This window comes from Anopheles coluzzii, chromosome 2, assembly GCF_943734685.1.
Source record: "Anopheles coluzzii chromosome 2, AcolN3, whole genome shotgun sequence".
NCBI classification, from domain to species: domain Eukaryota; kingdom Metazoa; phylum Arthropoda; class Insecta; order Diptera; family Culicidae; genus Anopheles; species Anopheles coluzzii.
In genome coordinates, this window is record NC_064670.1 from 2,959,966 (window position 1) to 2,987,615 (window position 27,650).

The 27,650-nt window shown below is 49.9% G+C and overlaps 8 protein-coding genes across 16 annotated transcripts in view; 6 read left to right on the forward strand and 2 right to left on the reverse strand.

The window, feature by feature from the left end:
* The first annotated feature begins 6 nt into the window (after positions 1–6).
* Positions 7–5,175, forward strand: LOC120949579 (Golgi apparatus protein 1). 3 transcript variants are annotated; one of them, XM_049606550.1, is made up of 6 exons: positions 7–96; positions 164–2,124; positions 2,191–3,055; positions 3,243–3,990; positions 4,069–4,175; positions 4,250–5,175. In XM_049606550.1, exons 2-6 carry the CDS (start codon positions 677–679, stop codon positions 4,415–4,417), a joined length of 3,336 nt encoding a protein of 1,111 aa, XP_049462507.1. In that variant the 5' UTR covers positions 7–96; positions 164–676; the 3' UTR covers positions 4,418–5,175. The 3 variants fall into 3 exon arrangements, with proteins under 3 accessions (XP_049462507.1, XP_040222904.2, XP_040222903.2); XM_040366970.2 differs by having other exon boundaries at positions 2,191–3,040; XM_040366969.2 differs by lacking the exon at positions 7–96 and having other exon boundaries at positions 163–2,124.
* On the reverse strand, positions 5,164–5,719 carry LOC120949586 (uncharacterized). The gene is made up of 2 exons (XM_040366979.2): positions 5,424–5,719; positions 5,164–5,358 (listed from the first exon to the last, which is right to left on the reverse strand). The coding sequence occupies exons 1-2, from the start codon at positions 5,644–5,646 to the stop codon at positions 5,183–5,185; spliced, it is 399 nt and encodes a 132-aa protein (XP_040222913.2). The 5' UTR covers positions 5,647–5,719; the 3' UTR covers positions 5,164–5,182.
* A 146-nt stretch (positions 5,720–5,865) lies between these two features.
* On the forward strand, positions 5,866–6,778 carry LOC120949584 (flavin reductase (NADPH)). Its single transcript, XM_040366977.2, has 2 exons — positions 5,866–6,049; positions 6,131–6,778. Exons 1-2 carry the CDS (start codon positions 5,977–5,979, stop codon positions 6,667–6,669), a joined length of 612 nt encoding a protein of 203 aa, XP_040222911.2. The 5' UTR covers positions 5,866–5,976; the 3' UTR covers positions 6,670–6,778.
* Positions 6,779–6,890: 112 nt separating this feature from the next.
* LOC120949580 (conserved oligomeric Golgi complex subunit 1) lies at positions 6,891–10,616 on the forward strand. Of its 2 annotated transcripts, XM_040366973.2 has the most exons (4): positions 6,891–7,277; positions 7,354–9,799; positions 9,891–9,951; positions 10,270–10,369. In XM_040366973.2, the coding sequence occupies exons 1-3, from the start codon at positions 7,138–7,140 to the stop codon at positions 9,909–9,911; spliced, it is 2,607 nt and encodes an 868-aa protein (XP_040222907.2). In that variant the 5' UTR covers positions 6,891–7,137; the 3' UTR covers positions 9,912–9,951; positions 10,270–10,369. The 2 variants fall into 2 exon arrangements, with proteins under 2 accessions (XP_040222907.2, XP_040222905.2); XM_040366971.2 differs by lacking the exon at positions 9,891–9,951 and having other exon boundaries at positions 10,270–10,616.
* On the reverse strand, positions 10,521–17,104 carry LOC120949578 (erythroid differentiation-related factor 1). Of its 2 annotated transcripts, none has more exons than XM_040366967.2 (6): positions 16,919–17,104; positions 15,307–16,843; positions 13,796–15,236; positions 13,385–13,717; positions 11,204–13,310; positions 10,521–11,123 (listed from the first exon to the last, which is right to left on the reverse strand). In XM_040366967.2, the coding sequence occupies exons 2-5, from the start codon at positions 16,841–16,843 to the stop codon at positions 12,629–12,631; spliced, it is 3,993 nt and encodes a 1,330-aa protein (XP_040222901.2). In that variant the 5' UTR covers positions 16,919–17,104; the 3' UTR covers positions 10,521–11,123; positions 11,204–12,628. The 2 variants fall into 2 exon arrangements, with proteins under 2 accessions (XP_040222901.2, XP_049462506.1); XM_049606549.1 differs by having other exon boundaries at positions 10,521–11,130.
* Positions 17,105–17,268: 164 nt separating this feature from the next.
* On the forward strand, positions 17,269–22,723 carry LOC120949543 (peroxiredoxin-5, mitochondrial). Its single transcript, XM_040366914.2, has 3 exons — positions 17,269–17,387; positions 17,815–18,155; positions 21,349–22,723. The coding sequence occupies exons 2-3, from the start codon at positions 18,030–18,032 to the stop codon at positions 21,805–21,807; spliced, it is 585 nt and encodes a 194-aa protein (XP_040222848.1). The 5' UTR covers positions 17,269–17,387; positions 17,815–18,029; the 3' UTR covers positions 21,808–22,723.
* A 118-nt stretch (positions 22,724–22,841) lies between these two features.
* Positions 22,842–23,750, forward strand: LOC120949542 (DNA polymerase zeta subunit 2). Its single transcript, XM_040366912.2, has 2 exons — positions 22,842–22,994; positions 23,064–23,750. Exons 1-2 carry the CDS (start codon positions 22,970–22,972, stop codon positions 23,651–23,653), a joined length of 615 nt encoding a protein of 204 aa, XP_040222846.2. The 5' UTR covers positions 22,842–22,969; the 3' UTR covers positions 23,654–23,750.
* A 420-nt stretch (positions 23,751–24,170) lies between these two features.
* Positions 24,171–27,650, forward strand: part of LOC120948014 (transcription intermediary factor 1-alpha) — a 41,023-nt gene continuing 37,543 nt past the window's right edge. For 2 of the 5 annotated variants that reach the window (XM_049611117.1, XM_049611121.1), the window contains exons 1-2: positions 24,171–24,348; positions 25,834–26,305. In XM_049611117.1, coding sequence (XP_049467074.1) covers positions 26,162–26,305 — 144 coding nt within the window. In that variant the 5' untranslated portion in view covers positions 24,171–24,348; positions 25,834–26,161. The other 3 variants (XM_049611118.1, XM_049611120.1, XM_049611119.1) reach the window with 3 other exon arrangements.

Sequence of the window (27,650 nt, forward strand, 5' to 3'; positions counted from 1 at the left end):
CACAGAATCGTCCCGTACGATTGCACCGACTGTCAACGCAGCTGTTAACACCGACACGACACGTTCCGTCAACGGTCGCTTGGATGACAAACATTGGTGAGAGGTTTCTTGTTCTAATTTACCTTTGATAAAACATTTTCTAATCCAGCCACTCTTTTAAAAGCTACAAAAAAGATCCAACATTAATGAACAAAGGAAATGCCAGTGGAAAATGAAAATCGCTTCTCATCTGTTGCATGCTGGACATTGCATCGCACGGGACAAAAACGCACTACGCGATGCCGCTAGAACTGTCAATGAACTCGGGATTCTTTTTTCCGCGGAAGAACCACAATCGCAAGCCGCGAGAGGAGTAAATAAAAATACACACTGCGCTGACACGTCTTCGCATTTCGTGCTCTTGTCCTCAATGATTGCGGTCAATTTACGGTAGAGAAAAGTGCTCCCCGCAATAAAGTGTACAGTATCCCATATCCGGCCCTTCCCACTGGTCTGGAAGAACAAGTGCCGCTTGGTGATGATTATGTGTCGCTGTGCAGAGGCAGCCATCGTGAACGATTGTCGGAGCTGGTAATTACGCGTACACGGCGGGTGCACGGGGCGTGTGAATTGGCCCGTTTGTAACACCGGCGGCACCCCCCACCCAACAGCAACTGCAGTGGAACTTCAACCGGCAATGCACAAAACAACCAGCATGAGTGTGGTAACAATTGTTTGGGCGGTGCTCGTCGCTACCCTTGCTGGGCAGTGCCGCGGAGCGGGAGTGCCCTTGTCCAGTCCGGTGAAGCTGATCGACGAGCCAGCGTGCGCACAGCTGAAAACGCTCTGCCCGAAGAGTGCCTCGACGGCGGAAGACATTAAAGCGCTGGAGTGCGTCCAGTCACTGCATCCGGAGCAGATCGACAGTCTCGAGCCGGAATGCCAACATATGATCTGGCTGCATACGACGGCCCTAATGGACGATGCGAACCTGAAGCGCTTGATACAGAAAGGGTGCCCGAAGGACTTTCAGCAGTTCCCGTGCTCCCAGAGCGAAGAGCCGGGCCAGTACTTGGCCTGCATCATCGACCATCGAAGCGCGGCGAAAGGCAACGGTTGCATCAACTACATAAAGCGCCTGGAATGGGTGGCCTTCTCCGACTACCGGTTCATTAAGCGTTTCCTTGCGCACTGTACGCGCGACATTGAAGCGCTGGGCTGTGGCCGGGTTGCCGCTGGCAACGATCGGGAAAAGATGTCCCAGGGTGAAACGGTTGCCTGCCTGCAAAGCTCGCTGGACAACCTGAACGAGGAGTGCAAGCGCGAGGTGCTCCATCTGTCCGAAGTTCAGTCGGAAGACATTACGCTCGATCGGCAGCTGGATGTGGCGTGCGTGAACGATGCATTCCGCTTCTGCCAGTCACTCGCACCGGGATCGCCCCAGCTGCTCAAGTGTCTCATGAAGCACCGGAACGATCCGGATATGACGAAAAACTGCCAGCAGCAGCTGCTGCGCCGCGATCGGCTCGTGGTGCACGACTACAAAGTGTCGCGCGGACTTACGCGCGCGTGCAAGGAGGACATCAAGACGTACCGGTGCAGGCGGGGCGTGTCCGACGATAAGGATGTGCGGCTGGCGCAGATCCTGCTCTGCCTCGAGGCGGTACAGAAGAACAGCACCAAGCTGATGCCGGAGTGCGTGGCCGAAATCAACGACCACCGGAAGATGCTGCTGAACGACTACAAACTATCGCCCGAGATATTGACCGGGTGTGAGAATGACATTGAAAAGTTTTGCAGCAACCTGGACGCGGGAGGAAAAACCATCCACTGTCTGATGGAGCACGCCCGGTTGAAGAAGAAAAAGGACAGGCGTGTCACGGACATGTGTCTGCGGGCGCTGGAAACGCTGGTGAAGATTACGGACGTGGGGGAGGATTGGCGAGTTGATCCCGTGCTGCGAAAGGCTTGCAAGCCGGTGGTGGACGTTGCCTGTTCCGACACGGATGGAGGCGATGCCAGGGTAATGTCCTGCTTGATGGAAAAACTGGGCACCAACTACATGAACGTGGAGTGCGAATCGGCACTGCTGCAGATACAGTACTTTGTGGCACGGGACTTTAAGCTAGATCCGCAGCTTTATCGGTAAGTTACATGATCGCATGATTTGAAAGGGCCAACGAATGTGTTGATTGATGTTTCTTTTTGTAGCAATTGCAAGGACGACGCGATCCGGTTTTGTAAAGCGAAAAAGACCTGGGCCGATCTTGACACGGCGCAGATGGATCCGGAACGTGGTCCGCTCATACTGCCCTGTCTGCACCGGTACGCTTACCCGGAGAAGGAAGAGATGCGCTTGAAGCCGGAATGCCTGCAAGAGGTGAAGCGCGTCATGCGTCAGCGGGCAAAGTCCGTCGATCTCATACCGGAGGTGGAGGACGAGTGTTTGGACGATTTGGCCTACTTTTGCTTCGACAAAACGGCCAAAGGAGAGGAGATGCAGTGCCTGCAGGACAATCTCGAGAAGCTGCAGGAGGCTTGCAAAGCGGCCGTTTCCCGGTACACCGAAGAGGAAGCCGCTCACGTCGAGCTGAACCCCATCATCATGTCCGTGTGTGGCGATGCGATGGAGAAGCATTGTGCGAACGTGCTGAAAACCGGGCGCGACGAGGGCGACATGATGGAGTGTCTGATCGGGGCGAAGAATCTGCCGGACATGCGCGAAGACGTCAAGTGCCGGGCGGCGATCGAACACTTTCAGATCATCTCGCTCAAAAGCTTCCACTTTACGTACAAGTTCAAGGAGGCGTGCCGGCTGCACGTGTCCCGCTTTTGCAGCAAATGCACCACCAAGTACGAGGTGGTGGCCTGCCTGAGCGAGGTGATGCGCAACGATACGATCAAGGAGGCGAAACATTCCATCCCGAAGGAGTGCCGGCAGCAGGTGCGCGCCCAGCTGTACCAGCAGCGCGAGAACATCGACTTCGATCCGAAGCTGAAGGCCGCCTGCAAGGAGGACATTGCACACCACTGTCCACAGATACCGCACGGTTCGGGACAGGTGAATACGAACAATGCAAGTGTGCCCGCTTTTATCCCATTCATTCTTCATTCTGTCGTCTTCTGTTCCCGATTAATTTTGCATCATTCACTGCCGCTCCGATTGCTTCTATTGGAATGCTTATAACTATAACTGTTCTACAGCGCCAGCAGCTATCCGCCGAAAACTAATGCCACTGTCAATTTTCTCCCATCGTGTATAGGTGCTGGAGTGCTTGCAAACCCACCACGGCGATCTGACGGAAGCGTGCCATCATCAGATATTTTCCATCAAAAAGTCGGAACTCACGGACAGTGCCACGGACTACACGCTGCTCAACACCTGCAAGGACATGATTCGCCAGTACTGCCACGATACGGAACCCTCCAAGATGCTCCACTGCCTGAAGCTGCACAAGGACGAAACACTGTTCGACGATCGCTGCCATCTGGTGGTGGTGAATCGGATGATCGAGCAGAATCTAGACTACCGGTTTAATCCGGCGTTGCAGACGGCGTGCTCGAAGAACATTGCCGAATACTGTACGCCCATCATACGCAACGCCAAGCAGAACGAGGAGCTGAACGGGAAGGTGATCGATTGTTTGAAGATTCGGTTCCGCGAGGGTAAACTGCTGCCGGAGTGTGAAAAGCAGATGACGGAGGTGCTGCACGAACGGGCGCTGAACTATAAGCTTAACCCGCTGCTGCAGAGCGTATGCCACGATGAGATACAGGTGCTGTGCAGTGCCGTTTCCGAGACGGACACGAACGAAGACCATGGAGCAGTCGAGGAGTGTCTGAAGCAGGCGTTCATCGACAAGAAGTTGATTAACCGGGCGTGCAAGGTGGAGGTCGCTGAGCTGATTCAGGAGGGCAAGGCGGACATCTATGCCGATCCGTTGCTGCAGCGGGCTTGCTCGGTAGACTTGCTGAAATACTGCTCCCACATACAAAGCGGCAATGGACGCTGTAAGTCACGTGGCGAGTGTGTGGTCCCGATTTTCTGAATGATGAAGTTAATTTTGCAACTTTTCTCTCCCTTTTTAGTACTTAAATGTTTGGAAGGAATACTGCAAGGAGAGAGCAAAGCGTTGGAGGATGATTGCAAGAACAAGCTGTTGACCCGCTTGGAAATGTTCCAGAATGCAGCTGCGGTAAGTAATACGGAGGTGGCCTTGGAAGGCCTTTTCAAACTAAATCGGTTTCCGCTTCCTTCCTCCATTCCCAGTTTGTTCCCCCGGCGGAAAGCCTCCATCAGCTGTACAACCAGGTGGTTGCGTCGCCCTCGAAGCACTACTTTTTGCTCGTGTTGTTCAGCTTCATCGGCATCATCTTCATCTTTGGGCTGCTGTGTGGGCGCGTGACGCACCGTACGATGGCCCTGAAGAACAAGTAGTCACGCGGCGGGCGTGAGGCGATGCTTTAGTTTCCATTTCAAACGAATGACTGTGTTATAACTTATGTGTTAAAAGCGAGCAAAACCCATCGTCCTGTAGGGCAGATGCAAGAAAACTCCCTCCGTCTTTACGCTGGTGCAATACGAGTCGCTTATATTTCTTCTTCTGGTCCAGGCTTCCTCAAGGCCCCGAGCACTGTGCAGCTAATCGAAAAGTAGGAATGTATTGCAAAAGGAACGATTATTATCGGTGAAGATCCACGGTCCCGAACGGAGCAGTGTTGAGGATATGGTGTTGTAAGCAGGCATCTTTGAGGAGACAATTTCTACAAAACGGACAACACCGAGGCGGGCCACCATCGCAGCAGGCTAGATGTATTATATTAGTTAGCATACTTGTAGAACCCGAGGAAATGTCATATGAAGCGACAGGATTGTGAAACGGCAGCAGCTCCAAAACTGGGACGCGATTTTGCAGGAGAAATCAAACAAGAAACAGCCCGATGGTAAGTGCACATTGGAAGACACATATATAGCGTTAGAGAAATCGTATCAGATAGCACGTTGTGTAGAAAAAGACTTTTTTATACCATATACTTACACCGTCGGTGGAAAGTAAAACGAACAAGAGCGCTGTTTCGGAGAGAAAAGGCGGTCAAGTTCTTCAAAAAACAAGTAAGCACATACACACAAACAGCGATTTGTACATGCATTCGGATGTGTTAATAAAATAGTCAAACCAGGCGTACAACACTAAATTCATCTTTATTCAGCAACGGTTTCAAGCTCCTCTATCGAAGCTACGAACGGTTCGCAGCTCTCGAACAATTTGTCGTAGTTGTCTTTGTTGGCCTTTTTGCGTGTTTCCGCTATCTCATTGTTCAGCTCCTGCAGATGCAACCCGGTAAGCATCAGCTCGTTCGAGATGATATGCAAAGAAGCTGAAATACAAGACCCAAAACATTAGCCAGAAGTCGGAAAGAAACGACTCCATTCGGACGCGTACCTATTTTATCTTGAAGCACCATTTCAAACTCGTGAAACATACACAAAGACTTCACGACCTTGTTAGTTGCCTGCATTACCACTTCTACGGCCTTGGAAGGGATCGGCTCGTCGTTGGATGGTTCGGTTGCCGCAGGTGCATCATCATCAGGATCATTTTCTAGTTCCTTCACAAACTCAACCAGCTGTGAGTAGGCTTCTTCCAATTGTTCCAACTCCGACATGTTGCTCGGTGCAATTTCGACTGTACTTTCACTACCAAACGATCTGAGCAGATACTCGGAAATAGCAAAATGCCGGTTGCAAACCGTTTTGACAGGTGCTTGGCAACCAAACGCTCAACTGTCAAGTCACTGCCATGAACGCGTTCTTCGATGAGCCGACCTGCCGCTAGAGCCGTGTTTGCATTCGCATTCTACTGCCCCCTCGTTATCCGGCTGTTAATAAAAAGCAATATTTATTCAGTCTCGACACCGCGAAGCACTACAGCCGTGATTGTAATTTTGGATACGATTGTTCTAGTCTCACCTCTCGGTTCTACTGTTGTACAAAAGATGCAGAAAATTGTCTTTTTCGGCGGCACCGGCATGTCCGGCCAATGTGCGGTTCGGTACGCACTGAAAAAGGGTAAGAAGCGGCTGAGTCGGAAGGCCTGGGGGGAGCTGCAAAACCGAAGCTAATTTGCATCTTCAATTGGTTTCATTGCAGGGCTGTCCGTTCGTTTGCTGGTGCGCAACGAGGCGACCGTTCCGGAAGATTTCAAAGCAAAGGTCGAGCTGGTGCAGGGTGATGTAACGAACGTGGAGGACGTGAAGAAAGCGGTCGCCGGTCAGGAATTGGTCTGTGTAGTGCTTGGCACGCGCAACGATCTCAAACCAACCACGGCAATGTCGGACGGCATGTCGAACATCATCGCCGCTATGAAGGAAGCTTCGCTGAAGAAGTTTTCCGTCTGTCTGTCGTCGTTCCTGTTCATGGACCCGGACAAGGTGCCGGCCATCTTTGTCAACATTAACAGGGAGCACCGCCGCATGCTGGAGACGGTGAAGGGCTGCGGGTTGGAGTACCGGGCCGTGCTGCCACCGCACATTGCCGACGAACCTCAGGCCGAGTTTGCCACCGCCTACGACAAAGCGCCCGGCCATTCGCGGTCCATCTCCAAGCTCGATCTCGGCCAATTCCTCGTGGACTGCCTGTTCGATGAGGCACATGCGGGAAAGGTTATCGGCATTTGCACGATTAAGTGATGCACTCGAGCGACTCATCTCTTGAAGGCTTCGCCGTCTTCTTCTGCTTTGTTGCACAAAATATAATCCTCACTCGAGAGGCGATTGGATGCCTTTTTTCCGCTGGAAACAGGTGTGCCCTCATCATTCCTATCTTATCACGATGACACGCACAGTTTTGCCGTGCATGGGATTAGCCGTGGGAATATGGTTGGCCAGCAATGTAGACTAGAAGATGAAGAAGCGGTAAAATAATAAAAAAGTGCATGTTGCGAAATTTCCTAGATGCATTATTTTGAATCACCTCACTCTCTATAAACCTTGACCGAGATACAGAGACAGCCGACGTCAGTGGTGCGTTTGTTGTGATCACATCGTTCGTCACACATACACCAGTAGGCGGAGTGACGAGTTGGCAATAGAAAATTGGGAACCCTCTGCATCCCGAGCAAGTGGATTGGACCGATTGCCAGTTTGGACGCCACCAGAATGGCAAAGAGCTTAGATTTACTGAACATCGATGTGGATCAACTGTTCAAGCAGCACAATGTAGCCGAAATCGATTTGGTGCACAAGCGGGTGCTGAACGAGATTGAGCTGAAGCGCGAGGAACTTCGCACGATGGTTGGGTATGTGTGTTGGCCGTGCACCGTTGCCTGTTTCTTTTTATATTATTTATTGCATTTTCTTCCATTCCCCTCGCAGCGAACGCTACCGTGATTTGCTGAAGGCGGCAGATACGATCGGTGACATGAAGCAAACGGCCGGTTCCATCATTGGCAATGTCGACCGCATCACGGCCCGCTGTCAGCAGCTGAACGATCACAATCTGATTGGCTTTCGCACCGGCACCGACTACCAGCGGATGCAGAAGAAGCACCGCGATCACAACTTTCACGGTGTGATTGTGCAGATTAAGCTGCTGACCAGCCTGCCCGAGATGATTTGGAGCCGTATCGACCGGGAGGACTACTTCGTGGCGACGCAGCTGTTCATCTTTGCCCGGCACATCTCGACGGGGTTGAGCCTGGACACGGAGCGGGAAACGATGCGCAAATTCCCCGTCGCCGCCAAGCAGTGGCAAGTGCTGAGCCAGTTTTTCTTCACCATCGAGGCAGCGTGCCGGGAGTCGTTGGGCCGCGAGGAGCTGTCGGTTGCGGTGGCTTCCAAGAGCTTGGCCAGCTGGCTGCTGCTGGAGTCATGTCCGGTAGAGCAGACCCTGTCCATGTTTACTGAGCGGCGCTCGAAAGCGTTCCTCGACGTGCTGGATGAAAATGAAACCGTGTACGAGAAGGTGAAGGATAAGCTGCTGGCCAGCTTGAAGGTGTTGATCGGTACGGTGCGCCTGTTTTACGAGTGCTTCGTCGACGACGGCACTGCGGAGGCGGACGGTGCTCAGGGAGGGTTTCAGCGCGAGCTACAGCACATTACCGGGGATAAAGCGGCACCAACGATCGGATTGATACGGTCGGAGGATCCGATGATTATGCAGATGGTTCCGGAAATGATTGCAAAGTTCCGGCCCCGATTGGAGCGAATCGATTTGGCGGAAGAGAACGTGCGGACTGCAGTCGGCGCCTTTCTGCGCAGCATCGAAACGACAGTTGCCGGTCGGCTGAAACGCTTGGTCAGTCTGGTGCCGTCGATAAAAACGCTGCATGATATCAAGAGGCAGGCTATCGCGCTGGATAAACCGTCCAACTGGAGTGCCGTCACCGCAAAGCTAGGACTATCGGAAGGGACCGATTTCTACGCCACCTTCTACCAGCGACTCATAAACGATCGCATGCAAAGCATCATAAAGTCAGCGTGGACCGAAACGGTGCAGAAAACTCGCGCGGACTTGCTGGAATTGCTGGCCGGCAATCCGGGCGATTTGAAAGCATTCGTGTGGAAGGAATCGCTCGACGACGTGCCGATGAATCTGGAAACTGCACTCGATCGATCGAATCCATCCACCCGCAAACTGCTCATGAAGGCACACGGGTACACGCCGGCACTGGTTGCACTCATCGGCTCACTGAACGGGCGTCTGCAAACGTTAACCCGTGACGTTCGTTCGTTTCTTTCGTCCTCAACACGGTCCGAGGTGGACGAAATGTTGGCCTACTTCCGGCAGTGCTGCGTGGACGGTGTAGCCGAGCTGATAACGGCCACCAAGTCAGCTGAGTTTGATCCGACCGCCGAACGGTACGCACTGCTGGCCCGTTTTCTCACCGCCGTCCGGGAGCTTTGTCCGGCGCTGCGTGAATGTTTCATTCCCACGTCGATCGGTCTGGCGGATAGTTGGCACGCGGGACGAACATCCTCATCGACCGTCGCCATGCCTGAGGAGGATCCGGAGCGATGGGCCAAGGTGGCCGGGCTGCTCGAGGATGAGAGTTTGCAGTGCTGGACGCTGTGGGTGGAACGTTTCCAGCAACGGTGGCCCACACTCTCCGCCGACGTCGGGTACGATGCGCTGCTGAACGATTTCCCCGTCTGGGAGACGGTTACGATCGAGGAGAACGATGAAAACAATCAACCAATTCAATCGACCATTCGTGTACCGTCGCAACCGAGCTTCCCGGTGCAGAAGTGTCTCCATCACGTGTACGAGCTGCTGAACGAAGCCATCCCCCAGACCATTCCGCGCCCGACGATGCTCGACATCGTGGAGCGGCTCGCAACGATGCTGCTAAAGCACTACGACGTGCTGGCCGGGACGGAATTCGTGCAGCAAAACCAATCCCTAGCCCTGCAGTACTATCTCGACGTTCGTTTCCTGCAGCTGCTGCTGATGGGGCGCGAACAGAAGCAGCTAAACGAGCGCTTCAACGAACTGGTGGGCCGGTTCAAATCGTACATCGATCCGTTCGATTTTGACGTGTTTTATGGCCATCTGAACGCGAACGTGAAACGATCTATCTTGAAGCTGCAGCACTTTCTGGGCGCACTCATATGTCACAGCGAGCAGCTCGGCACGATTGTGGGTCCCAGCGGGGCAGGGACGGAGCCGTTGGACAAAAACCCAAACATCCTTACGCTCAGCTCGAACAGCCTGAACATGGTGTGGTTCCCGCTGCTGCCGGTAGTTTGCAAGGACACCGCTTCGGCTACAGCGGGCTCGAGTGGACTGACGACCGCTTCACTGGGAGGCGATAGTTTAAAGGTATGGCATAATGATTTACGTTCTGCTAGGTGAGATGGTCGGTCCCGATAGCTGTAAGAGCGTACCTATAAGAAGATTATTTTTATTTCAGCCCTTTACATTCTCAACTTAGTATTCGTCACTCATCATTTGAAGGTGACGCCTTCTCAAAGGTGAAGGTTTTTGTGTTTGAGTGTGTGAAAGTGTTTCTATGAGTGTCTTTTTTCTGGGGGGTGTTAATAATATTGCGCCTTTAAATTTTACCTAATTTCCTCCATATTTCATGTACTAATCCCTTTCTACAACTAATTCCAATCGTGTTGCTAAGTTCGTTGGAATAACAGTTTGTGGCTTTTTACTCTCCCCATGTTGGCTCGCTGACAAAATCGCGTCGCGTAAGCGTGCATGTGCGAATGCTTCTAAAATTATACCGTCTTGCTTGAATGGCCAAATACACCAAACTTATGCACGCTTTGCCCTCTCGTTTGCAGGAACAACAGAACGGAAAGTCCGCATCCGGTGGCGGTGAATCGGGAAAAGCAACTCTCGGCAGTAGCAGTGGTAACAGTGCTGCTGGGACTACGAAACAATCCACCAAAGAGGCCACTGCGGGTGGCAGTAGTACGTCTGCTGGTACGGCACAGAACTATGCCAAGGGTGCGGCTGCCTTCTTCGGCTTAGATAAGGATTGGTTCCGATAAAAGTAAGTTGGGAAGAATGAATCACCAATGCAACAAGGTAGTAGTATTTGAATAGCTTGTTTCTTTTATTTCCATTGAAAGCTTTTAAATGTATATTCACTTGCGAGGAAAGTAATATAAAACAAATCTTAACCATAGATAGAGAAGGTGCTCTTTTCGTCGTCCTAGTGAAAGATGTGCGGTGGATACGATGAGAGGTGGTTGAATAGCGAAAGAGATGGAAAAAATACTACAGCAGCGGATTGGTTTCGTGTCTATTGAGTACTGGTTTGAGTTTAGCTAGCGTGCTAGTTTGCTTAGTTTGTCTTTTGTAGTTGTTTTGTTCCGTTTCGAAGCACAAACCCCGCGTACGAGTGCTTGCGCCACGCAGGAAAAAGCCAACAATAAATACATCGGTAAACGCTTGAATAATAATGTTCACAGTCCAAATCACAATTCGAATTCGTAAGGGGCTCCCTTTCGCTGGCCGGCCGAATCCGCTGCTGTTATCGCTTCCGGAAGTAGGTCGGGGTGAGCTGCTGTCCGAGGAAATCCATCCCATCACTTTTTACCACCCTTCTTTCCGGTTCCCTTGTCTGCTGCTTTACCGCCAGCACCACCTTTAGCGTCATTTCCACCCTTGGCGGCGCCACCACCTGCAGGGCCTTTTTTCTGAAACAACGTTCGAACTAGAGTAACACGAACGGTACTTGCTGGCGTCCGAGTCTCAGTAAACTCTACTTACACCACCGCCCGGCTGGCCACCACCACCACCACCGGAACCGCCACCCTTGCCTTTACCCATGCTGGATCTTAACGAATCACGGAGAACTACTAAACCTTGTCAATGAGTTGCTTGTTTAACTGTGGTGATGTGTATCCGTCGAAGGATGCGACTCAACTGCCCGATCGGTTGGCGTTCCTACGGTCCGGCTGGCCATTTCCGGACCGACGCAACGAACGATTTTGTGGTGGGGATATGTGCCAACCACCAATCCATCCAACCAAACAATATCAAGTCGTCATCCCTCAGAGAAGACGCTGCTTAACCGTTCTTGAGCCGTTTATGTAAAAATAGACAACCGTCCCATACACGGGGTACGGTGGATGATCTTAATCCCGTATCCTCTCACTCTCCCAACAGCACAAACAGTCCCACTGAACACGGTTGCCAAAATGTCTTCTTTCGGACTACGGCGGCGGGCAGTTCCCTTTCATTGAAGGAATTTAAAAACAGAGTGCGCCGTACGACATTGAAATGTCCCGTGTAACGTCTTGCCATCTTGAGGCGGGCATGAGATGAGGCGACCGTTGGGCAAATGGCAATGAACTTGGAGGTTTGTGGTCAATCGAAACTGCTACTACTAGTGAAGGATTGTGCCCGTTGGGATCTGTGCCAAAGGTCAATCACCAAGCTGTACAGCGAGTGAAACGCCCTTGCGATTACCTTAAGGATAGTGATAGAGTAATTGTTTTAAACTTTCGATTGTTGTAACAGTATCCTATCGTACCTCATTTCACCACATTGCTTCATCCTGCCTTGATTCAGATCCCTGTAAAATGAAATTCTAGAAACATTGCTTTTGATTTATTGCAGTGCCTAAATTATGCGTTTCTTTCGCATCGTCATACGCTAATAATAGGCGCGGGTAAGGAAAAGATGTCAACAAGTAAATTCGGAAAATAATGAGACATTGAATTAAAAATTGGTGTTTGTTTTCTACAGGGGGAACAAAACACGCGGACAGAAAATTTGTCATCGCAAAAACAACACACGAAGGTCACAATTTTTAGACGCATCAAATTAAAAACAACACGGACGCAAGGAACTGAAGAACACACAGTCGCCCCCCCCCCCCCCGCAAGACGGCATGATAAACGGTTTGTTGTCGTGTTTAATTTTGATACGCACGAGCCATGTACCTATTTTTGTCGACGGTAATTAGAAAACTGTCGTTTGACAACAAACTGGGTCACAGCAAGGACGGCGTTTTCGGACTCGTTAAAACAGAGCGCGGTTGTACGGATATTGTACGGAGTTTATTTCAGTAAAAAACAAAACACGACAAACATGAATCGTACTTCACAACACAGCGGCGGCGGCAAAACGAGTAACGGGAAGCATTTCATTCACAACAATTTAGACACCCGCCCTGCCCGCCGGGCCCGTTTATCGCGGCGCTGCTGTCCGCCGCGCTACCGCTTCGTGGTCGCGATCGAGATCACATATCTGCCGCAAAACGTTGGACAGGTGCAAGGCATACTCTTTGATCACTGCACCGGCCTCACCGCCACCCTTGGGCGGCGGAACATCTTCCGCTACTTGGGCCGGTTTTTTCTGTAAGGCCACCGCGAACAGCGCTTTGTAATGGGTGGCCGTGGGGTCCTTCTGGTCGCCGGCCGCTTGAAGCGACAGCTTCGTGAGCGTTCGCAAAATCACCTGCAGCCGCTTTTCGAACAGCTCCAGCAGCTTCTGCAGCTCCTCGTAGCCGCCAGCGTTACCGTCATTGGTGCTGCTGCTGCTGCCACCGTCCGCCGTGCCAGTCGGTGGCTCGTCGACGGCGTGTGGCTTTGTGATGGCAAGGTGTTCGATTAGCGGATATGCCTGCTTGCAGAGGGACAAGGCACCGAGCAGGTGGGACGTTTTTGCGGCCGATGCTGATGCCTGTTCGCATTGGTACTCCTGCAGCGCGATGCGTTCCATTTGGATCTGCAGATATTCCTGCGGTTCCGAGAGGCTTTCAAAGATGTTGGCAGCCTTTTCGTAGTGGAGCTTTGTGAGTCGCAGGGATGTTTTACGGCGATGTTCAACGGCCGTCGATCGGTACGACATGTGGTGGTATGATGCAATACTGTAAAAAAGAGAGAGAAAGGGAAGCATTAAAACATAAAAGAAACTTTCCAAAGCTACTCGTGAAACACCTACCGATGGTGAATGAGACCAGCACGGAAGGAGTACAGGACCTGCTTGGGACCGCTGTTGTCTTGATCGCACAGTTTCAACGCTCGCTGCAGCATTTCAACCACCTCCTGCTCGACTTCCTCCTGCGACTGCGATTGGCCTCCCTGTCCGTCGACCGGAATGACGTTGTGATCTTGCAGCTGCCTGGCCAGATTAAACGTGGCAGTAGATAGCTCCCACGTAACCAACGACCACATGTCCGGATAATCCTTGCGCGAACCGAGAATCCCGAGCGCTCGATGGTAGTATTCAAATGCTTCGTGGTAGAATTTCTTCATTGCAGTCACATTGTTCGGTCTATAGACAAAAGAAAGAGAACATCATTAACAAGGTAAATAACAAAAAAAGATATAAAGTTTGCAACACAAGTCTTACTTTTCGCCGACCAGATGAATGTGTGCCCGGAACCGCATGAACCGGCCCATGTTGCACAGGAGAAACGCTAGATTCGTCGTGTCGTTGACGGCCTCAAACAACGCGATGCCTTTCTGCAGCGAATCGTACGATTTCTTCGTCAACAGCTGATACAACGGTTCCGTCGAATCGAGCGCTCCGTCCTCCGTCTGTTCCACGTACTTCTGATACTCTTCCTGCGCCCAGTGCATATACTTTACGCCGAGCTCGTTTCGAACGCTGCCGAGCCGGCGCCGCAGCTCGTCCTCGTCCTTGGTCGCCACGGCAATGGCAGTTTCGTAGCAGCCGCAGCTGGTCACTATGAGCTGTTCCATGTTTTCGGTCGGCACGGGCAGCGTGTTTTCCACCTCGCTGCCAATATCCTTCACTAGCTCGTCCATAATCAGCTGATCGAGAGGATGCTGGGCCGCAAACTGGGCCAGATGCTCCCCAATCCGATCCCAATCTTTGGCGAGCTGGAAAAAGCAATCGCCCGCTCGACCCAGCAAGTTGCCGAGCTGGGAGGATACGCACGAGATGTGCTTTGTCACCACCTGCTGGCAGCGGATGGCAGAGTACAGATAGCGCAAGGTCGCTCCGTATCGCTGCTGTGCGTACTCTTGCTCTGCCATGGTCGCATACACGAGGCAGGCTTTCTCGAACAGCAGTATCTTTAAGTGCACGTTCCACGATTTAATCACACCGATCTGTCCCTTCAGCAAAAGCGCCCGCGGGTCCGCCTCCGGGGCACGATCGGGACCGGCATCCGGCTTGTTCGAGCCGCTGCCGCCGCCCTTTCGTTGCTTTTCCGCGTCTTTACGCTTCGAGCGCTTTTTGCCCGCCTTTCCGTTCCGTTCCGAATCCTTCTCCTCTTGCGCATCCGCGCACCCTTCCTTCCAGCCCATCGGGATGATTTTTGCCGGATCGACCGGGCACGGCTCCGGGCGCAGCGGTTGGTACGGCAGCGGGATCGCATTGTCCGACTTTGCCATGTTTGGGTGTGTCTCCTCGTGGACGATCTTTTGCCGTTCGGCTTCCTTTTCCTTCTCGCGCTGCTTCTGCTCCTCGTAGTTGTCGAAGTACTGCAGGCACTGCAATCCGTCCACGATATGCTGCAGCGCAATGTTGCACCGTTCCGCCGTGCTGCAGAGCAGTGGCGCCGGACGGGAGTTGTGATGCTTGCCCAATCGCTCCTCCACCTTGTACTCTTTGAGCGTATCTTTGATGCTCTGGATGGCTGCTTCCAGCTTTACGCCGCCTCCTGTTGGTTCCCGCTGCCCTTCCTGCTCCTTCACAGCCGCTGGCGCTTCATCCTCCGTCTCGTCCAGCCCGTTTTCCGAGGGCGTGGAATTGCGCTCACCGCACAGATAGCCAACATCGTCGTCTTCATCCTCGTCGATCGTAGTGTTGAACTTGGGTGAACCTGTGGCACAAAGCACACAAAGCAAGTAAGTCTAAAATGGAACACAATTTCTATCTGTCGTTTAACTTACATGGATCCGTGTCCGCTGGAATATGCAAATCGGACAGAATGTAATGTGAGGACGTAACAATCTGCGGATACTTTTCCTTGGGCAGTAGGGTGATGCAATTGTTCAGCAGCGTCCGGATGGCACCCGCTTTCGACGCCGACACAGTGCCATTTTCGACGGAATTCTTCATATTTCTCGCCACGGTGTAAAGCAACATCGCTACCGGCACGGTGAAAGGATTCTGTCCACCCGGCGGTAGGCTGGTGGGATTGTTTTCTTCCCCAACCTTGCCCGTACCGGTGGGCGCCGGTTGCTTGGAGGACAGTTCCTCCGTATCCCCTTTTTTGGCCGTTCCATCCTCTTCTGACGTGGTTCCGCCCCCGTCGTGCGCTTCGCACAGCGTGGTCAGATCGTACAGCTTCACAACGTCATCGTTGCGCGCCTTAAACAGCCAGTAGGTGTGGCCCGCCTTGGTGACGTTCGCCTTCAGAAAGGCGAGAATGTTCTGGGCCACGTTGCGGATGAGCTGGGGAGAAAACTCGGAATTCTCCAACCGTGGCAGATCCTCGGTCTTGATCAGCTCGTACCGCTGCACGATACCATCCAGATGGTAGCACATGACCACCTCCGGCACGTTGGACATCAAATTGTCCAGCCAGTAATCGATGCCGGTCAGCACGTTGATCGGTTTCGATTCGTCGCGCAGCCGTAGGCTTATGCACGGCCGATTCGCTCCACCAAAGATGGGCAGATCCGTCCCGATCAGCATCCGGATGTCCTCGAACGTCCAGATCACGTTGCGATTGAACATGTGATTTCTCTGCTGCGCATCGGGAAAGTGCTCCTCTTCCGTCGGCTCGGGCAGCAGCGGTCCGGCGTGGGGCAGTGGCGTGTACGGTGCGCAATTGTTCAGTATCACATCGTGCGGCTCACTTTTTGCGGTCGCGTCTTCCTGTTCCGCCCCCGTCTGCAGGCTGTGGTACAGAAACTTGGAGGTGAGATACTTCTGCTGAAATGCTTCGCGCGTTTTGGGATGCAGAAACAGCTTCCGCTCGCTGTCGTTCAGACTCTTCAGAATGTTTTCGTAGATGAACGAGCGCAACCAGTGCCATTCGGCTTCCTCCTGCAGCAGCAGATACTTGGCCACGTCAAACTCGTCGATCAGTAGCGTGTTTTCGATGCGATGTACAATCATCGAGATGACGCTTTTGCGCGAGTACGGCAGCTTGAGCAGACGCTTGATGTTTTCCGAGTCCGACACCACGTCCACGCCGCCAACGCAATCGGGAAACATGTTCGCCATCCGGAAGCTGCTGAAACCGGCCTGGTGGGACAGGAACTGTCCCAGTCCGTACGAGTTGGCCGAATTGCTCAGCCAGTTGGACGGTGGCATGTTGAGATTGGTGTTGCACTTGAGCCGACCGAACGGTACCGTACTCTGCACGATCGAAAAGCGCACGATGGCGTTCGATTTCACCTGCTGGCCGGGATCATCCGCATGCCCGTCCTTCGACACCGTGCTAATGCGCGGGCACAGTTCAATTTCCGTGTCATCCATCTGGTAGGGATAGTGCGGGGGAAACTGTTAGCTGGCGAATGGGATCGGATGCACTGTGGTCAATCCGTTACTTACTGCTGGTAATATCACACCGCCAGAGGCGCATTAGTTGCGAGTTTCGTCCAGAGGTATGCGGCGCTGCAGTTTCTAGAATGTGTGAGAGCGATCCAGAAAAACAATGTGTTGACAGCTGAGCAGCACCGGCTGTTTTGTTGGATTGTTTACTTTGGTAGCACGGTAGGGAGGTCAGCCGGTCAAGAAAATTGACAGCAAAAGAGATTTTTTTAATTATCCTTTATTTTTGAAGGAAAAAATGGATTTCTAACATATTTCTCATGTTTCCAGAAACAAATCACTTCGTAAGGCTGGTATTTGATAAGGCATTTTTAAAAACCCGCTCAAACATTTGAATAAAAAATGTGTCCTCAATTGCTCCCAAATAGCCCACTGTGGCCTGCTGTCAAGGAGCGATTTGCCGTGAATAACATTGTGCAGGTGTTGTGCAACAATAAAGTGGAAACCACAATAAATCGGCGTAAAACAGGTGAACTATATTTTCATCCCCTTTCAATAAACTCCACTAAATTGCACCGCAAACCCCCCGGAAAGAGATAACCATTGCCTTTGATTGTCTGCTTTTCATTATCACCGCTTTAAAAACGGCCACTCTGTTGCTTATGCAAGGAGAAATCTTCCGCGTACGATTCCCGAGTAAATTGAAAAACATCAGCTGCAAATAATAGCCCGATAAAAGGGTTTTATTCAATACGGGGGGAAAGAGCGGTGAAAAGTGCGTGTCTGTGTTTCTCTTTCCGTATCATGGCCGGCATCTTTCCGCCGGCATGTTCGACGGAAAATTGATTCTCCACCAACACGAAACGTTGCCTCGCGTACCCACACGCACACATACATGAGGAAAGCACATAAATGTTCGTTTTACAGCAGGTATCCTTCGCCCTTTTTCGTTGCAGAACCGAACCGGCAGCGTTTGTGTGTGTATGTGTTTGTCTGTTGTTGGTCTCACAGATAAGGACCCTCTCGATTACGCGCGCCCTTCATCGCCCTCAACCTCTCCAGCACGCGGCCTGCCTGCCTACCTCCATCACACTCGCTGACGTTCCACGCGTACCGAAATCCGGTTTTGTTCCCTCTGCTGCTTGCGGGTGTGTGCGCGCGCGATTACTCGATGCATTCGTTCGTGCGTTCGTCGTGTGCCGTCGTCAAAAACTCCTTTGTGCTGAACCAGTGCGGACGTCCCGTGTTGCTGAACGCTGCTGCTACATTCCACACGTCGAAGATGGTGCAAATTAAGGTAAGGCAACAAAGCGAAGCCGGGTGGATGGGAGAACATAGAAGCAATTATCGGGTTCGGGCGGTAGTGTGATATGGCCCCACACACTGGTGGCCCTTAGCGGCGTAGATTATCAGCAAACATAAATTACATAATACGGTTTTTTGGATGAGACGCGCGCGCGATCGCCGTAATGGAGTTTCATTTGCCGTGTCGGCGACGACGACACGCGAGCGGATCATAGAATGATTGAGATCGGAGGATTCTTTCGGCGTGTGAGTGTGTTTATGTATGGTTAATGTTATTTTTATGTTCATTTCATACCACGCCAGGCTTCCGGTATTGCTTCCGGTGTGTGGTTGATGGCAGCAAAAGCTATCAGAAACGATCTGATGCCACGTAATGCTTGGTGCAGAACGTCACAGCGTGTCGCTTTCAGAACTTTAAGTTCAGCTGACCGTGAACTTGGGGTTAATGAATTATTTTACTTTTAAAATGGAAAGGAATAGGAGCCACTCTCCAATCGCTATTTTCGAACGTTGTGTGCTGTTTTTGTGTCTAAAAGCGTGGAGTTTGTATTTTATAACACTACATTCGCTTAAAGCACTGCAAATCACCTTTGCTTTGATAGTAACCATGGTTACCGTGCGACACTTTAAAACCTCTCCTCTTGTGGGGCCTCTAATGAACCGCCAAGAGCACACTCTTCAAACGACACGGATGACAAAACCAGCCGGCGGCGGCGTCGTCGTCGGTTGAGGTGCATTTGCATTTATGCTCGCTGATGCATGATGAGCGTAACACACCGCGTTGCTTGTTGTTTGGTTTGCCATTAGGCAAATGCAAATATGCCTTCTAGAACGGGCAGAAATGGGGCCGTGTTGTTTTTTTTGTTGCCTGTGTGTGCTTACCCGTGTTGTTGATGAAATGGCTGAGAAGGACGAAAAGAAGGTGTCCCAGTACTGGCACAGGATGGTCGAATAATTCGCACGTACGCCTCGACGATCGATACTAACGAGCGTACACCGCGGGAGTATTTGTAGCTGGGCATTTTTTTTTTGTGTGTTTTGTTCATTCTCGTTATTTATGATGCCTCGCTTGTTCTTCAGCTGGTTGGCAACTTGATATTGAGCACAGCTCCGTGTGCTTGGTACTGCTGTTCAGTTTCACACATAAAAAAAAAAAACAACTGTAAAAGGATCGGGCTGACTACTAGAAGCTTGTAACGTACTTCGTTAGAAGCGGAAGTTTCCGTAGTTGTGTTTTGTTTGTAAAACGACTCCGTTCTGCATTTGTTTCGAATGATAAGCACCATTGGTGGTGGCCACTTGAAAAGCAACAAGCCGCGGCAACATCACACGCACGCCCACCACCACCACCACACATGTGGCTGGAATTTTCCAGCACATTGAGTCTAGGTGCCTATCGTTTGGGAAATTTCCACCCGATGTTGCCGCAAACGATGGGCGGAGGTGGTGTGGGCAGTGGGAGATATTCAAAGTTATGCTACGTATCGTTTGAGGTTGAATATTGTATGCTTTTCTTTCTGCTGCTGGGTTTTGTGTGTTGTTTTACACCCGTCCCGTCCTACGGCGAAGCCCAATTTGTACGGCGAACGCTACCAAAAACCCCTGAAAGTTTGTATGGAATGGATGAATATTATCTTAACCCCCAACATACCCACCCTCTCTCTCTCTCTGTACCCCTTTCTCGGTGGACGATACTGTTTCGGTTGTTTAACCTTCATTCCGGCTGTGTTGAGTCGGTAAATAGAATCAACGTTTGTGTTCTTTTTATGCCTCCCTGATGATGGTCCCCTCGCTCCATGGCATCCTCGATGAATTTTCCAACCCATGCGGTGGGTACACTACTATTTGTTGATTCAGGAGCCCCATGTGTGTGTGAGAGAGAGAGTGTGGGAAAGGATGTTAGGGTTACTGGGGGCAACGGTTGATCAACTCGCTAATTTGACTAGAATAACTTTACCTTTTCTAGTCGAAGGTGCGCAGTGGAACTTCTACCATTCCTAGAACGGCTTTTAATTGAGTTTAGAAGTACAGTAGCAACTCTCGCTTATAGGCTACCATGTAGAAGAATGCCTACGGTTTTACGGGCCAATTTGACCATTTGTTTTGTTGGGACTTCTTTGTCTCATTGGTATCATTGGTGACCATTATAGGAGGTTTTTTTCCTGTTTCAGCAAAAGGTTGTTGGAAATGCTAAAACCTTAAATCTTATTACTCAATCACATGTGCTGACTTGCGGGCGTGGTAAGTGGATCTTAACGCCATTTAAATAACATTACGGAAAGGTGTATCCTCACGCACCCTGCCGGGTGAAGTGTGTTTTTGTTGAGAAGATGGAGAAGATAATAGGACTACACTTGAGAAGGTCACACACAGGCACAGGAAGAAAGGAGAATACGAACAAGGAGCTAAACGTTAAAATTAGAAATCAATTATTCAGCAAGTTTGTACACGGTTCTGGCTAAATGTATTGTATTGCCTGAAGCACTTACGAGCCGGACAATGGGTAAGAATATAATAACAGAGGGGTGGGGGTGGAGGAGGGATTGATAGCCATTCGATTGCGCCCATAAAATAGGGATAGAGAGGAAATTAGAACCGTGTAGAAGGCAAAAATCGATGTAACAAGCGAAACCCCACAAACTCCGATTCATTAAAAAGCAACCTCAACGATCCGACGAGCCGATGGAAGGAAGGTCTGGTGAGGTGTGTGGTTGTGTGTGTGTGTGTCGCTTTCCACTATCGTTGGACGGTCGTTTAGAGCCGGTGGGTTCCGCATGAAATATGTATTACCCCCTCATTTGCGTTCTACGTACAACGGCTGGACGCCCAGAGAGCTAAGGATGGTTGAAGATAATCTTAGTTGGCGAGCGAAGGGCATATGCCACCGAGAGCGCATAAAGGTGTAGGATTAATGGGTAGATTATTGTTCGGTGCGGGGCGAAGGACAGCAGCAATCTATATTTCATAAACCACGTCTTCCCAGCACGTTTCCTTTTTGTGGTGAAATGACATAATGGCACTGTGGCAAAGGTAAATGGTCCGTGATAAATCGATATATCTCCAGCCCGCAGCAGGGTTGGCGCGTTTTTCTTATGTTTGCACTGATTTTAGCCCTGCACTGTGTGTGTTGTATGTTTTGCTGTGAGTGGCAGCTTTTAACGTATGTATTTCTTTATCTTTTGCAGGAAGGTGACAAGATTCCCTCGATCGACCTGTTTGAGGATTCACCCGCCAACAAGGTAAACATGGCGGACCTGTGCGCCGGCAAGAAGGTGATCCTGTTTGCCGTCCCCGGCGCCTTCACGCCCGGCTGCTCCAAGACGCACCTGCCCGGGTACGTCGAGAAGGCGGGCGACCTGAAATCGTCCGGCGCTACCGAGATTGTGTGCGTGTCTGTGAACGATCCGTTCGTGATGTCGGCCTGGGGTAAGCAGCACAACGCGACCGGCAAGGTGCGCATGCTGGCCGACCCGGCCGCCGCCTTCACGAAGGCGCTCGAGCTCGGGGCCGATCTGCCGCCGCTCGGAGGGCTGCGCTCCAAGCGCTACTCGATGGTGCTGGAGGACGGTGTCGTGAAGTCGCTCAACGTCGAGCCGGACGGTACCGGACTGTCGTGTTCGCTGGCCGACAAGATCAAGCTGTAAAAGGTCGTCCCAGGTCGGGTTCGTTCTACTTTTTACCGTCTTAAGTCACCTGCACACGCGCGCGCGCGCCTTCAAGGCGCTTCTTTTTCGCACACCGTTTTCTCTCGCAGTCTTTAATAGCCATAATAATGTACGCTTGTTACAACAGCAAGTGGTTTAACGGTTGTACGTACCTTTGAACTCTCTTTCGCTCGATAATAATTATGAACTAGGACACCGCACATGGAAGCACGGGCTAGCCCAACAGGGTTCGGCATCATCACTAGATATTCTCTTCTCCTTATCATCTGGCTTAAGGATCAATTACCAGTGCATACCGTAGGATAGAAATATGAATTGAAATAACGATTGAAATTCTAAAACCTCTTATCGCTGTGGAATGTCTGTTAGTTAGCCTGTGTTTGGGTTTGATCGCTGCTTTGTGACGATCGATACGATCGAGTGCTTTTTTCGAACCCAGTTCTGGTCCTTTTTGGAGTTTCCATTGAGCAGTAGAGTAATGGAGAGACAAAATATATCAAACCTGCATCCCGAGAACAATAACTAGTTGGATACATGATTAGGAATAGGAATTAGTGCCACAAAAACACACTTACACACACACACACTGGACCCGACACTACTCAACGATTTGACCGACACACACTCACACACACATTTGCTAGCAAAATATATTTCTCTACATTGATGTTCCCTCAAAGCACATCCAACCGAACAGCAAGAGACGTATGTTGCCGCTTTACGATGTCAATTCCCGAACAAAAATCAATCAGCAAATGCAAATGGCCAAACGTCGATCACACAGGGCCACAGTAGAGTAGCGTGAAGAACGGAAAGAGCGTTGTGGTTGAAGTGAAATTGGTTGGATTTAAAAATGAAGATGGAATAAACATCAGAATGCATGCAAAGTACTACATATGCTGTGCGTAAAAGTTTCACATGATTGTTGCAATATTGGCAATCTAGATGGCAGTCCGAAAATTGTCTCGTAACCATAGATATGCGAAGGTATTTCGATTATTTGCCTGTGCAGCATAAAACAAATCATGGCCGGTAAACAACAGACGGGCGTGTGCTGGGGAGTGGGGAGGTTGTAAATGTCATCGTGAACAAACACACCCAACATACCGAAACATCAACAAATGCAAACAAGGGCGCCAAAATGGCCACAGCTACGGAAAAGCAGGGTAAAAACCGTGATACACCGCAATTTGCAATGGATCGAAGGTGATAATTGTTGCTTTATTCGTTTGCAGAAATAGACGTCATCGTCGAGATGATGGAGATCTACATCAACTCCATCCTGTACAAGCGCAAACTCTACCCGGAGGCAATATTTCGCATCCGCAAGGCGTACAACATCCCGGTGTACATTTCCATCTACAGCGCGCTGAACGACTACATCGCGCAAACGTTAAAAGCTGTCCGAGAAATGTTACGAAACCGCAAGGTGCGACGGCTGGAAGTGATCCTCTTCGAGGAGGAAGACAATCCCCTGGAAAGCTACGTGTTCAACCTAGACTACCAGCGGCTGGCGAGGGAGAGCGATGAAAACATGAGTGCGTTTGAGGAAGAGCTCCGACAGTCGTTGCTGGCGTTGGATGCTCGTATGAAGAATTTAAAGCGCTTGCCGGAGAGTGCGGACGTTAAGTTCAAAATTTTGCTACACACAACGGAATCGGCGTACGTTAGGATCGGTAACGATCCCCGCCTGCAGAACTTCCCCTTCGTGAAGGAGGTGGCGGTGCAGGAGGCGGATGAAAAGTCTAGAATCGAGCTATTGCCGGTGCTGCAGACGTCCTGCGTCGGGGTAAACGTGTTTGTTGAAGAGTATGGTGGGATGTGATACGCGTACGTGCTGAACTCAATTGTAACGTTTATGGTGTGGTCAATTATTGTAATAAATCAAGCACTTTTTTTAAAATTCGCTGTGTATGTTTGGGAATAAAAATATCTTGAATCAAATGCATGGGAGGGCATTACAATTATTTAAATAATGAAACGAAATTCAAAACAACACGACAATTTGTTGTTTCTTTTTTTTAAGCCCATGCAGCAAAAGCCGAAACAAGCGTCAAGTTTAACCTCTCTCAGTATACCTTGGCAGACATTAGCTTTCGTTCAAAAACCAAGGTGTATGTAAATGACATGCACCAACAAACTGCAAAAAGTTTGTCAATTGGAGTGAAAAAATATTCTGAATGCTCGCACAACATCAAATTGGATCGGGTTTGCTAATAAAATCAATCTGCAACACGTTTTTTTTTTATTTTCTGAAACAAAAATCGAAAGTTTCGTTGGGTAATCTTGATTCTGCCACTGACAGCTGTCACCGCGTCGAGCTTGGCTAGCTGGGCCAATCATCATCGCTCGCAACATCAGACGCACACAGACGGGAAGCGAGCAGCGGGATTTGGTACAACAAATTTACACTCGCCCGAGATCGGACCGTGCTACCGCGGAAAGCTACCGTCGATGTGAGTTTTTATTGTGGCAGTAAATAAAATCTTCGCTTGGTTATGTTTTTACGGCTATGACGAGGTATGTGTGATTGTGAATGTGAGTGAATGCATAGAAAAAGGAAGGAAGCATGTGTGTTTGGGAAAATGTCGAGTGTTTAGCAGCAAACCATCTTAAATGCAGCCCAAATATGCTGCCGTACTACGCGTGTGATGTGAGGTCTGAGTCCATAAAACACCCCTGGGGTTGTGTGTTTGGGTTGGCATTGTTTGAAGTAGGTGTTGTGTGTGAGTGCATCGGCGAACAGCAATTCGCACCTAACAACGCAATAGAAAAGTATTGGATTGTGTGTGGTTGTTGTTTTTTTTTCTTCTTTTGCTGTGCCACTGGTGTTCTAAATTCGTGCCCACAGCTGACATCAACAAGAGACGCGCGTTTTGGAGTTGTAGCCCAAGGTCATTCGGCAGGCAGCTTTTCGGGAAAACGGGTCGCTGTGCTGCGCACCGCAGTCGCCATCCGGAACAATCAATTTGCCCGAGGGCGCTAGCAGGGCGGCCATTTTCCCCGGACAGTTGCTCTCACCGGCCTGCGTGCTTTTGCGTGTGCTGCTGTGCTTGTGTGCGTGCGTGTGGAGCGTGTTCGACGTGCGTTTGAGCGCAGGGTTGTGTGTTATTTTGCTCGACATTTATTTGCTACCCAAAACCACCGTCCACAAGCAGTGAATTCGCCGGCAAATGGCGAGACAGTGGCGCACGCACAACAAATCAACAGCGGCCGAACGCGATGTAAGCGCGTAGATATAGGTGTGTGTTTCGGGGTTTGCGCGTGCTGTGTTGCCGTAGTGTGCTGCTAGCTGTCAGTGCGTGTGTACGTCGCTGTGTGAGTGTGTGTGTACGATGCGAACGGCAACATAGCAAGCGCCGCCGTGCCACTGTGGTGGCCGTTCTTTTGTATGCTTTTCTTCAGTCGCGAGCCAGCACCGCACAGTCGCATGCGGTCTCTCTGGTACGGCAACATCACAAAATACAACAACAACAACAATAGCCACACAAACACTCCTAGGGCAAGCGTGCTGTGCGTGTGAGGGCTTTTCTAATGGTGTGAAGGCGTTCGGGAGCGCTGTGTGCGTGTGTTGGTAGCCAGCAAGGATTAACGCCGTACGAAGCAAGGTGGTGGTGCAAAAGGATCTAGTTTTTTTTCCACGTCAGGCAAATCCTGGTATCTGTTTGTGTGTGTGTGTGAGTGTGTGGGTGGATGCACCACACTACGCTGCATGAAAATAAATCCGCCGGTTGGCGTCATCCATTCACAGCGCGTAACGGTGTGTTTATATGTGTGTGTGTGCGTGTAGGTCGAACCGTGGCCTGCATTTGCAAAAGCTGGTGTGGTGTAAAAGTGATGTGTTGTTAGTTGCTTTCTTTCTTCCTTTCTCCGCATGCCGTTAACAACACATTGCCGCCCTGCATCTGTGAAACCGGTGTGGTAGTTTTTGTGTGTGTGTGTGTGTGTGGCGAGTGAAAGTATGCTGTAGGTGTGTAACTTAATGTTGTTTTCTTTTCTGTTAAGTTTTTCTTCGAATATAGCAGGAAAGGTGAAAGGCGGCTCTAGTTAGTGTGGTGGTAGTGGTGGTGTTTTGTGCATCGATAAAGAGAACCATCGCAGTACAACCCTGAAGGGCCTGAAGGTAGAGCCAAGGGAAACGGAGAAGCAAGAATAAAAAGGCTGTTCTACAAAGGCGCAGTAGGCCGGGAGTGAACGGCCAGAGTGAGGTGTTTTGTTTTTATTCTTCTTCTTGTTGCTGTGCTCAGTGTGTGATTGAAGAACGCGGTGAATAGTGGTGAATCTTCCATCAAATCCGTTGTGCAAACGGGGGGACCCCCTTGTTGAATGTCTTATGGCGGCGTCAGGGGGCAACATGGAAACGGACGAGCTTTCCGATACGATGAACGATTTTCTTCCACTGCTGCCGGAAAACATCAAACAGGAGCTGTTTGATGCCACCGAAAAGGGCAACCTGTGTGACAGTGTGGAAAATAAGGTAAGTTACCTCTGCAGCTCCGGTATTTGCGGGGTTGATTATTAAATTCTTCGTAAATATTAATTTTCTGTACGCATTTCTCGTGTACTGTACGTACTCCGAAATAACATTTTCCGAATGGCGCCTGAATGCACATCAAACAGAAATGTAAATTGGAAGTATTGAAACCCTCGATTGCTCGAAATGCACGGAAAAGGAGTGAGAAGATGAATAATTGCAACTTCATTCATTCGTGTGCCACACGGTCCAATAGTTATGATTTGGTTATGGTTGCATTGATATTGCTGCCGGCTCATATTCCATTTGAATATGGAAGTATTTGTATAATTTAACAAGAAACTATATTACTTTCCCACTACTATAATCGATCCAGCGCTATATGCCAAGCTACCCCAATTTATGTGATGTATTGCGGGTGATTTATTGTAATGGCAAGCTGGTGCTGCTGATGATTGTTATAGCAAAACGTTAATCTAACTGCTTTGCGTCTAATGGGTGGATGCTCAATGCGGTACTCTGAACACGTTACAAACTCATTTCCCTCAGTTTGATGAATCAACAGAACAGAATTTGGATAATCAAAAAGCATTCCAATAGCATTGTTCACAAATTACTGTTGGATAACATTGTGTAGTTAAATATCGACTGTATACTACATTCGTTCTTTTGTCCCTTTTGTTTGATTAATGGAGAAACATGAGCCTTTTTCTGGGAAATTAAATTACCCAACGTGAATGACATTCGCTTATAAAAAAAACTCGAGCTTTTCGAAATGGAAATGACACTCTAGCAAAACAAAATAGAGATAATTTAATCCCTCGTCACGCTCTTGATACTACTCTTTTTTCCACGAACGCTGCTGGTGCTCGCTTTAACAGTTTCTGGATTTTTCGAGCGAAATTGTACTTTTGACGTTTAACGCAAGCAAATTAAATTACGAGAACCATGTGGAAATAATGCGGTTTTTTGTTTGTTTTGTAATTGATTGGATTAAAAATATGATAATAATGTGTAACATATTTATATATCTTTCCTGTAGCATATATTTTCCATGGTAGTAAAAATTAATTAAAGTATAATTTTAACATATTGTAAGCTGAAAGGCTGGCCGTGGTTGTTGTGTTGTTTTGGATTCGTGCGCCATTTTGCTAGGGAAGCGTCGTACTCTTCTAGTGGAGGCGCCCAGCCTTGGATTGGCAGTGAACAACAATATCGCCCGGAGAGGAGTGGAGTCTCTGACACAATAGCGAATACACACAACAGGATTTTCTTTTACTTCATTTCATACCTATGGTGTTTTTTTCGATTTGATAAAGTTTTATTAAAAAATGGGTACACTTAAATT